The sequence below is a fragment of the Schistosoma haematobium genome, chromosome 7 (genome assembly GCF_000699445.3).
Source record: "Schistosoma haematobium chromosome 7, whole genome shotgun sequence".
Taxonomy (NCBI): domain Eukaryota; kingdom Metazoa; phylum Platyhelminthes; class Trematoda; order Strigeidida; family Schistosomatidae; genus Schistosoma; species Schistosoma haematobium.
In genome coordinates this window covers 8,559,799-8,571,871 of record NC_067202.1, presented here as the reverse complement: position 1 = coordinate 8,571,871, position 12,073 = coordinate 8,559,799, and the positions used below count along the sequence as shown (strand labels likewise).

General features: G+C 33.2%; 1 protein-coding gene across 2 annotated transcripts in view; it reads right to left on the bottom strand.

Annotated features, from left to right (window-relative positions):
• Nucleotides 1-12,073, bottom strand: part of MS3_00009546 (uncharacterized protein) — a gene marked incomplete at its 5' end in the record, with an annotated part of 47,430 nt that overhangs the window by 26,208 nt on the left and 9,149 nt on the right. For both annotated transcript variants that reach the window (XM_051217921.1, XM_035730448.2), the window contains 6 exons: nucleotides 2,532-2,681; nucleotides 3,896-4,303; nucleotides 7,114-7,460; nucleotides 9,213-9,553; nucleotides 10,864-11,080; nucleotides 11,852-12,026. In XM_051217921.1, coding sequence (XP_051064358.1) covers nucleotides 2,532-2,681; nucleotides 3,896-4,303; nucleotides 7,114-7,460; nucleotides 9,213-9,553; nucleotides 10,864-11,080; nucleotides 11,852-12,026 — 1,638 coding nt within the window. The remainder of the gene's footprint in view (nucleotides 1-2,531; nucleotides 2,682-3,895; nucleotides 4,304-7,113; nucleotides 7,461-9,212; nucleotides 9,554-10,863; nucleotides 11,081-11,851; nucleotides 12,027-12,073) is intronic.

The window sequence follows — 12,073 nt, the reverse complement described above, 5'->3', positions numbered from 1 at the left end:
TTGGTTGACCTCCTATTCTTACTACTGACGACTGAATAAATATGGAAGACCAAAGAGCACATTACGCCGAGAAATGGAAATAGACATGAGAAAAATGAACAAGAATTGGATGGATCTAGAAAAGAAGGCCCAGGACAGAGTGGGTTAGAGAATGCTGGTCGGCGGCCTATGCTCCATTGGGAGTAACAGGCGTAAGCAAGTAAGTAAGCAACTGGGGTGAGAGAAATAAAAGTGCAAATACAAATCCGATCAAATGTTTAATGAAAGAATATATCAGTCAGTCAGTAACAACGTAGAACTTCGGACGTACGTACATTAGTTCGAGTTGCCATACCACATTACCACACAGATACAATTGTCGATTCAAGTCCCGCAGTGGTAGAGGTAGTAAAAGAATAAGTAGTCATCGGAAAGATTAGGGTTTGAAGATGTTAGTCAAGGAGTATCGTCCAGTGAAATAAAGTTGGAAAGAGAAAAAAACTGACATGGAGAGTTCAGAAGATTAGAATTAGGGAGAACACAAAGAGTGGATGCACCTGCACCATTGCAAACATTTTTGAGCCATCTCATTCATAACCATGTTTTCGATATAATGGGAATTTTTCAGCTAGTGAAATAACTGTTACCGAGTGTATCGTACGATCAACAATATATATTATGAATTGGTTGATATCGGAAATGTATAACATAGGCAAGGCCAAGGTTGAATAATGCTGAGAAACCATTTACTGAAATGAAGCAATTATTCAATATTTCTTGGTTTTCAGTAGCCCACCAACTATGATTAGTCTGTGACGAACATCAACAATATGGTATCGATATTGAATAAATTCTCTTTAGTATTTATACTATCCACTGTGACTATAAAAGTAACATAGCCAGTGAAAAAATAGGATTCACGAATGGCTGTTTTGTCCTAGCTTGGAAATTCTGTGGAACGGCACCAACAGAATTTCTAGGAATCGAACTAAAAACCCTGGAACTTGTAGCCAGAATTTTAGCTGTATACTTGTGAGTCTGAATCCACTAATGCACATTTCCAACTTAAAGTAATACTTGACATGGAGAAGAAGTATATATATATATATATATATATATATATATATATATATATATACTATCAAAACTAACGTATATTCTTTAATTACAAAGCCTGCCATAAATCATGGTTTTACATCACAAGCAATTGTATCCCGAGCTGATTGAAATTATAAATGCAAACCACTAGATCCCTATTCAGTGGTCTAAAAATAAGGGACTCGCAGCAACATTTCTACCACGTTCATTGATGAGCATTAGTAACCTAGGAGAGAAACAGCTGTCCAATGCTAGCTGATTTTCAATGGGTATCAAATTAAGTTCAGTCCATTATTTAAACTAAATATCTTGCCTAGTGAGAAATACCTACAGCGGTATTCCACATTCGTATTTGTAATGATCACTGGAAATTTACAACTCCTAATGGTTAGCAAAGATGGATGGTGGCTAGCAGTGGAATCCGGGACGCGTGTTTCGTCCTACTTGAGGCTCGTCGGCCGGATGTACCTGCATCCCAGGGCTGATGTTCGCTCCGGGACTCGGACCCAGTACTGTTGACTTGAAAAGCCATCACGTTATCCACCTATCAATGTCGAGGCAATATGCACAGTATGCATATATGCTGAGAAGAGACTGACCAATTGCAGTCTCAAATATCAATGGGACGATTCAAGTAAACAATACCAAGTGATCTCAATGATTAGATATGCATGTGTAAGTTAGAATCATTAACAGGAAATCGGATCTTGTCCAAAGGTGAATGCTAGATATGACAGTGAGCTCTGTAAACTAGAAAACAAATTATGACTGCTGAGATACAAGTGAAAGCGAATTGATCATGTCCAACACACAAAAAAAGTGAGTAATTATGGTAAAATTACACATGAAATTAAAAGAACGTGTTCAAACGTCGAGACAAGAGTGAAAACTTATAAGATAAATAGCTTTTATCACATAGATCAGATGAATTAAGATTTTCGATACTACTGAATTATGGTCTGCAGTAAAATGAAGTTTAAATATAAATAATTCGACATCTTTATAAATATTTATCATCGCAAGCAGTGAAAAATGTTTAATAATCTTTTTATGTTTATAAGTCACTATGAAATCAGCAATGAAAAGTTTAACCAAGAACTTTGATCTCAGATTTTCTATAAGATTGATGAAAATGTTTCTGTTTTATTCCATGTGTAAACTCCAGCACCATTAACATTTAGATCATATTGTCGACAGACAATAATGTCAGCAGTAGTTACTGTCCCGAGAAAACTGCTTCCTGATATTCACTGTCATACTAAATGAAATAATTGATCAGTGCAAATCCACAGTGTACTAATTTTAAAAAGCAACTCCCTACTATTCGGTCAGCACAAATATTTATGTGAATATGTTACTTCATATCATACACATATAATCTGTAAGAATATCATAAGATTGATTCTGCATACAAGGAATATATATTCAGAAAAATACATTTAAACAATAATTACGTCTTTTTATTGGTGGATTGTGCACTGGAACATTGTCTTTAACAGCTTTTTGTACTTTTTTTAATGAATCTATCACTGTTAATCCTAAACTATCGGAATTTGTTTGTGATATTTGACCAATCGGTTGCTTCCTGATAGTTGAACGTTCAGCTGAAAGTTCAAAAAGAGAAGTTTATATATCATTTGATGAATTAACTTTCAAATATTTACAATTGGTTGGTCACTAGGTAGTGACCAGTATCATGTATGTCAGTTCCTTCTTACTGCAGACCGAATTCTATCAACTCATTTGCAATGTGTTCATTTGTCTGGGTGGCTCGACATCGCGTACACTAGGTTGAGATGTGAGGTGGTGGTATGTAGTTGGTTCAAGATAGTCGATCTGCACTAAGAAGGACCGGACAAACATAGTATCGATCACTAACCAGTGATAAGCCATTTGAAGATTCATCTTAGTTCTACAGGAAGTCATTCGTGTCTTGTATGGATCAGTAGTAACTTCTCTGTTTGCGAAGCAGGGCCTAATCTGACAGGCAGCATTTAGTTCTCTCAAGAATACACGTACACCTTGAGATGGTGGAGATTTTTAGCTCAGGTGGGTGATTTTCATGGAGTTATGTTCTCTGAGCTGGATCAGGAAAATTATGCACAAATATGGGAACAAAAATCAAACCAATGGGAGACACAACCAGAACAAAGAAGTAAAAAATCACAGGTTTAAGGTCAACAAGAACCAATCAACATCGAGGTGTACAGGACAAGCTGTGAGCCACATGTGGAGAAATTCGAACACTTCACTTCTACCTGAAGTTTGTGATGGTGTCGCTTAGAAGAACGACGAAAGCTCCACGACCAAACCATCCAGCTCAGAGAACAAAACTCCATCAAAAACACGTACACCTTGCTGACGAGTGCCAAATAGCCCGAAGCCTAGGTCTAATGTTTCCTGTCGACTATCTGCAATCACTACATAACTTATCAATTAGTAGTAACCGCTTTCAATATTCAGTACTTAATGCTGATCGAATTCCGCTAATCAATTCTCCATGTGGCTACATGTCTTAGAAAATTTATATGGTAGTTCACTTTATCTGATGTCAGACGGCTGAAGGGAATCTATAAGATGTTCTAAATTTAGACTTCCTATTAGCTGACGCTCATCAGGAAAAATTTGTAATTTTAAGCAAAATGATTGGGGCCCTTCAAGTGTCATGATCAGAGTCACTACCATTGGCTCATTTGGGCTACAACTAGTTTGCCAACTGACTCTCTAACCAATCTGCAGGAAGTGATGTCGGTAAATGGAGAACATTTTAGTAAATCTAAGTATTATATACGTATACATCTGAACAATGAATACATACATTTCAACTCAGTCGGTCTTCTCCCAGTTGGTTCACTTGCTGAATTCAGTGGTACATCAGATTGATTGATTGGGACAAAAGCAAATTGTACATCTTTGTCAGTACGTGCCGTTTTATTAGGCCAATAACCCTTCGGTTTGGAAAATGGCAGTGGGATAGATTTTTTTCTGAATGTTTCAAACACCATTGAGTTATTGTTGGTTTCAATTATTGGAAGGATTGGTTCAAGATTAATAATAATACTGTGTCGTTTATCATTCGCAGAATTGTCTGGTCTTAGTAAAATGTTATCATCGTCATTTTTCAATGGTCTGTTAAAATCGTCATCAAGACAAGCACAATCGTCGGAATGCGCATCGTGATTAAAAATATTTAACGTTGACATTGTAATTTTATTTTCATTGGAATCTAGGGAAAGAGAAAAAGTGTTGGTTGTGAATCACATTGTCATAATAATGACACTATACATGTGTAATACATATGGTATAATATCCAACCTTACTTAACCAGTTCTTAATATATGGGGAGAAAAGGATCGATTTGAAAGTGTATATTGTAACGTAAAGTTGATAGCTAATCACTAGAGAGATTTCAATGACTTAGCTGTAAATATCAGCCCCTTTGATTTAGGCACCGGAAATGAAATGACTTAATAATGACATTCTATATTCAATGTTGGATACTTGGAAGTAGACAACAAATTAGTCTCGAGTTTTAACTGTTTAGTTTGAACAGTTATTTGTATCCAACGTATAAACTGAAATCAACGTGTATTGGTTGGAGCTATTACATTTTATATTCGTGTGGGAATCAACAAGTAGAAAGGTATACGAGTCAAAATAATCAATGTGTCAGTAATAGTAAAAGAGTAAACACAGAAAATACAGTTCAAAAAGAAATGAATAAAGTATGAAATCATCAAAAATCAAAAATTGAGTTAAAGATAATAGAAAGCATGTGTATAACGGTAACCTATTTTCAATCAAGACTTATAAGGTCTTTATCAGTATATGATGGTTATCACACAGAAATTAATCAGAGAGTATACATGACTCGATATGACTTTATATATACTGATGCCATGTCATGGTTTTGGTGTCCTTAGACCGATTTCAATCTGCTACTTAATTAGCCATCGCCACACGTACTAATAGACTGTGGTTGAATATGAGCAATATGTATTTGTTGTTAGCAGAGAATGATTAAAGAAATCTATCGTGTGTTTTTTCATAGCTTACAAGTCATTGTCAAATAGGTAGCGTCTTACGCCTCAATTAACTTATAATTGGTTTCTGGATTTCATGTTATCATTTCTTTGGGACTAATCTTTTTCAAGGCAGCTATAAATCTACTAATAATTTGTTACATAAATTTCACGTTACAGTTTTATTTATAGATGCAAACAAAAATTATAATGGGATATAGGAAGTATTTATTCTGGATGTGACTATGGAAGTTTGTATTAATATTCATTATTGTTCGGTCTTTGAAATATTATTGTAGTGTGATTGCAAACATCAGAAAAGTGACGTCGGAATTTGTAGCAGAAAATTCAAAAGTAATCACTGTAAGTATTCATCTTGTAGCTTCAATTAGAGCCTAAATCGTTTAGAACTGATGAGGAAATGCTTTTCACTCATCATATAGTGAAAATGACAGTAAGAAACCATAATTACATTCCCTCGTTCTAAGGTAGATTTAATTCGAAACAGAAGTTAACAAATAATTACTTATTACAAGTACACTCTCAGTTATATCATGTTACCTCAAACATAATGAATTACTGAGTAGAAATTCTTGTACTTTATATATCAGTTCTGTTATGACCTTGCGTCTCCCAATTATTTTGTTTTTGCCAAAATCCCCGTCGCCAATTGTTATGACCTTGGATGTCTTGTTTTGCTATCACGCGACCTATCCACCAATCCGAATACGACTTACACGAATCTTCACACTAGGCCAACCAATGACGTTCAACCGGTGTGGGCAGTTTAGTGTCCTTATTGGTCCTATGTCCTACGAGCCCTTCCACTTGAGTCCAGAACAAGATACCAGCTTCCGAATCAGAGCAGATCATTTATTTCAGGCATACTTAGTTTATATATCAATCACACAGACCGCAACGTACCATAAAATAGGAAATAATATTTGTACACAAATAAGCCCAAAAAGTGGCTGTGGATGTGGGAGGCAGTAGTTAATAAGCTGAACATAACTTAAGAACCGTAAATCGTACAATAATAAATTATAGGCCAAAATAAAGCTTGTCATAAGAGGGATATAAATATACATAGTGTAATTGTTGAGTAGTTATACAATAAGAATATTAGTCCATGAATAGACCTCGGAAGTTACCTGTAACTTAATCTCCACTCGGATATAACAAGTTCATATTCATATAACTTAATAGGATACAATGTCCCAAAACAAAATAATCAGTTTTGGTTTCCAATTTATATTACTCAGGGGATTCACTTCGTTACTACTGTAACAGTTTAGTCATTGAGTAATCACAAAACTTATCAGTTAAGAACATTATTTGTTGTAGTAAAAATATGAGATTAATGAATTCTTGTGATGTTAATACTGAATTCAGTAACTTTCGCTTTAAGAGACTATCTAGACTAGGCAGTTCAGTGGACAACGAGTTAGGGTTTCAAGCGAAAGGTAGATGCATCCCGCTTACGATGCCCGTATAGGATGGGACGCACATCCTAAATTCCACTACCAACCACCATCCAGTATAAATAAAAACTTGTGAATAATTGGCTATATCAAAGGTAATTCGCTCATGATCTCAATATACCAAAAGAGACTGATTAATTGCAGTCCTAGATATCAACAGTAGGAAAACTAAACATTTCTTACACATAGTTGTTTTGTGACATTTTCAAAAACTACTTTCTACCTACTAATTATTTACATGTCTTTAACGGCATGTAAATTACAGTCTAAATAAATAAATTCATCTACAAATCTGTTACTCAGGTTTGTGTAAAAATGTACTTAATAGGAGTAGTGCTTGTGCTCACACAATTGACTTTTATAATCACATGGGTTTTAATAAAAGATATTTTCAATCTTTTATTTGGCCAGCTCATGTTCATATTAAATACTTGGGAACGTAGGGAGTTGTATGGTTTATCGATTTTATTAGAAATATAGGACATTAAGAATAAAATCAAGAAGAATAATGATAATAAGTGTATACAAATTACCCGTTATAAATGGTAATTTGTCGATGGATTCCATTGAAACTTTAACTGGTGTATTAAACGATAAACTATGTTCAATACCAGTGATTACATTTTCTTCACTTCCATTATCATCGTCATCATCAACATCATTATTGTTCATATTATTATTATCACTAGAATTTTGTTTTAATTTGTCGTTTCCTTTCTCGTCGCTTTCATTCATTTTAATAAATGATTGTTGATTTGGATATTTTGAAATTATTGGTGGCAATTTCAGTGTAGATTCTTCTAATATCGAAGAACCACTGTCCGATTTAAATCTCTTTCCACGTACATGAACTTGATTCGAATCAATACTAGATGTTTTTCTAACAAATATAAAAAATAAATTCAGATACACTCATGTTGTTTCTAAAGAAAATATATTATAGTTATATTGAAGAATATTATAACTTGTGTTCTGTTTTTATTTAGTATTACTTGACGACATACTCTTTATCGTTTAATTTCAATCATTTAAGGTCAAATAACAGTGCTACTGTGTCATGAACGTTTCCCAAGTACCATGATCCATGTAAGCTTTATTCAATAGATTTCAAATCACAGTGAGGTTGAAATCAATAGGTAGATAGTACTGTTTACAGGTTCCACAATAGTTCACACTTGTCAGCAAGGTGTATATGAAATATTTTAAAACATGATGCGTACCATGAGATAAAAACGCTTATTTCCTAGTACTACAGTCAAAACAGATGTTTCCAATCAATAATTATAACTGTTTATTAAGATCCTATAAGAATGAATCAAATACGCTTATTGACAAATCAGTATTAACCGATGTTTACTTGGCTAGTCTATAGTGCTGATTCAGTTCTATTGATCAAGTTTCAATATGGCTACCAGTCTTAGTGACCATTCATCACGATACACTGCACTTGTTGTTAGTTGGTTGAGTTTGATCTGGTACGACCAATCAATTCATCACTTTTAACTTCTGTCATAGGTTTAACAATTAATTATTTAGTCTGTGTTCTATAGTGGTTAAGTGTAAATGAGTTGCATTTCTAGGTTGAAGCTAGAGATATTTTAGGATATTTTGATGGTAAATACAATTAAGTAATCTTGAACAAATGTTTATTTTCAGGTTACTTTATGTTTTCTGGGTTTCACTGAGTTTCATTGTTTTATTGTAAATCGAATGTAGTTCATTATTTTCTATAAGTTAAATTGTTTATAAATGATTTTACAGATTTATATTATCCATTTCAGTTGATATAAAGTAAAACAAGATCTTTTAATTGCTACTATTGATATTTCAAACAATGTTTAAGCAATATCATTAAATGTGTTGATTGATGCTTTTAAACAAACTAACTCAAATATTAATCATCACAAAAAATGCAGATAAACACAACAACAACGACAACATGTATTAACCCTTGTTAATTTACTTAAAAGACTTAAAATAAACAAGCATTATGATTAGGATGCTAAAGGAATATTTTACAAGGGTTTCATTTCATCGATATACTAGTTAATCAGCAGATTTGTATTTATCTATTTTGATACTACGCCGATTAGTTCAACAGGTTTTTATTTATCAGTATAGGGGTTGTGGAGATTGTTAAGTTTTGATTGAGATCATGAACCGACTGATGTCAGACCATCATTGAAAACCTGGAAGCATTGGACGGCCGTTTCGTCCTATTGTGGGACTGCTCAACAGTGCGCATCCACGATCCCACTCAGGGGATTCGAACCCAGGGCCTTCAGTCTCGAGCGCGAACGCTTAACCTACTGGACCACTGAGCCGGCATCCAATGGTGTTAATATCTAACCTCAACCAATCCACGAAGTTGCGCAACCATCTTTCATTGTACTGAGGTAGACACCTGTTTCTACCCGACACGGATTAGCTCCACTGGTCACGTTTTTACTTGACTGCTAAATACTTTGTTAAATAATTTGATACAAAATTGAGAAAAAAAATGAAAAACTGACCACTCGCCCCACTCGCAGCCCACTAATGCACTATGAATATTTAGACCTCTACTTTATACTACTTATTTTGTATTTATTCAGTAAAAAACTTATAAAGAAAAAGTCATTTATACACTCACTTAGATTTTCTTTTTATAATCGGTAACGTTTTATTTCTTGATAATGCTGGGAGTTTTGAAATTGTAACATGTGAAGGGGAAACAGATAATTCGAATGATTTTAATGTGTAATTTTTTCTAGGCGGAATATGATCACCATTTCCTTCTTCATTTATATTAAAAGGAATATTTTCTTCTTGTTCGATCGATTCATTTTGATTCCTCTCCGTTTCATATTGATAATCGTCATGTTCTATACGAATTTCATTGTTTGCATCATCATCATCATCATCATTGGATCCATTCAAAAATACATCGTCATCATCAAACATGGGTGACTCATTGACAACATTTGAATCACTCTGAACACGAGCACAAAATACGCAGGAAAACCAGTAAGTAATTAAAAGAACACTTCAATAAACCGGTACCTGGTAACAACTAGTAAAAGTGATGATTAGTTGGCTAATCCGATTAGTTTTGAAATTCAACTTTAACAATTGATGAGAAAACCCAGTTAATTAACTAAAAAACACTTGATTTTAAATATTTTTATCATTCAGCTGATAAACAAAATTCGAAATGCTTTAAGATATTTGAGAATTATTGTGTGATGGTTGAATGTATTTGGCAAGTACAATAGAACTTACATTTCAGATTGATTAGTCCTCGTCAGAGATGTGTATCTGAAATTTCTAGTCAGTTTTGATGATATAGTGAGATCTTCTTGCAATGCTATTGGTGAGTTACTGTTTAATTCCCGGGTTAATTAAGTACATATTCATGAGTACGCCCACTATAAAATCTCATACAATGATGAAACAAATGTTTAGTATTTTCTTAATTTCATTCGTACTCTAGATGAACTAGTTTATAAAATAAATATTTAAACAATATTGCATGCCAAAAATGCATTGTAAAACTGCTGGGTACGAATTCATGATCAAAGAGTTGTCATTTCTCCAAACTTTATGTACAGAATTGCTATTTTAAGTTACTTTGAGACAAAAAGGGTGACTCCAAACGCACATTGGTCATAATTTGGAACAAATTATTCACCTAAGATTAATTTCAGTAAGTTTGCAGATAATTTCGAGATATCATGGATTGATTGAGGTTACACATTAACAACGCTGGATCTTGGCTAAGTGGTTTTGAAGTTAAACATTAGTGCCCAAAACCGAAGAACCAGGTTTCGATTTCCGAATGAGGGATCGTGCATTAGCACAGCTGAGGAGTCCCATACTAGGACGAAACGACCGTTCATTGCTTCTAAGTTTTCAATGGTAACCTAACATTGATCAGTTCATGATTTCGATGCAGATCATTTTCTTATAGAATCACATACACAGTAATTTATTGCACAACTATTTATATCTTGTCTATTACCAAAAGATTTTAATTCTTTTATCAATCTCTCTTAAAAGGCTAACATATAATGATCGATGAAGTTAAGGAGAAAATTTGTAACTCATATGCATGTTATTATTAGTGTTGATCATTGCTTTATAACTAACTTATTGAAGTTTCATTCATTAGCTGAATTGAATTTTGTGGAGAAGAAAAAACAACTTTCATTTAGAACTAAACAACTCAATAGTTAAAAACAATAGATAGATAAAAAAATAATAAATGGATACTTATAAGCATTTTCTTCCCCCAATAAACCTACTTTAATTATTGTTGTAGGGATTTCATTGACAATGTTATCATTTGAATATTGGATTTCATCTTTTATCTCTGAACTGATCAGTTTATCTTTATTTATATTTACTACTGAATTTTCTTGATTCTGTTTAGTTATATTTAAATTAATGTGTTTTTCATTTTCAATTGTATTATTGTTATCAGTATTCTGTGTTTGAATAAATTGATCTGGATCATAAGAACTGAATAATGAGATTAGAATTGATAAGAAAGAAAAAAAGTGTTCAACTGTAATCAAAAGAACATTAGTGAACTTATTACTTATCAAGATGTAAATTTCGATTAGCTCTTAGTTTTTACATTAAGAGTTGTGTGGTTTTTTGTAGGAATTATGAACTCAACACTTTAACTATATTTACCCTCAATATACTTTAATAAAAGAAAGTAAAATGACAGCTCTGTAACAAGAGAGCTCTTATTATTTTTTCTCAGAAGTCAAAAACATCATGTAACTAGTGCATAACTATAACATTAAAAGCTCAAGCAGCTAATCATGGAAGAGTAAAGTATATTAGAGAGGAATATAGATTTTCAGTTTATAGTAGATCTCTTTAAAAAAGAAATCTTAGGATCTTTATTAAAACTTTCAAAGGAAATTATTCAAATTTATTTTATGAGAGATTAGGTAATGAATCGTAAAAATTACACATCTTACTAAATTAATATGAGTGGTAAAGTAAACAAAACTTATTCGAGTTGTATGACCAAGTAGAGAAATGTATTTAAAAAGCTGGATGGATAGACCAAGAAGCATTGGATAATTGTTTCATTCTAGTTTGCTGCTCCTCATAAGTGCTCATTCCCTTTCACCAAAATCCAAAACTAAGTAATTCAAGCATGTTATCTTTAAATCACTAAATTAGATTAGATTATTCATATCTCCAACTTCAAGCGAATCATAAAATAACGCGAGTACCAGTGGGAAAGTATCTAAACTTGATCACTTAACTCACCTGAATGCTAACAATTCATTTTCATTTACATCGCTAATCAGTTCATCGAGGGAATGAGTTGTCTCGTATCTAAGGTTTTGTGGTTCCATACAAAATGAATAATCAGTTGGTTGTGTACTGTTTGGCGGGACAACGGACTCGAATAAATACTCGGGGGAAACATCTTCTATATCATCTAATGTTTGAAAGAAACACCATGTTGTTAATCAGAACACTAAAAAG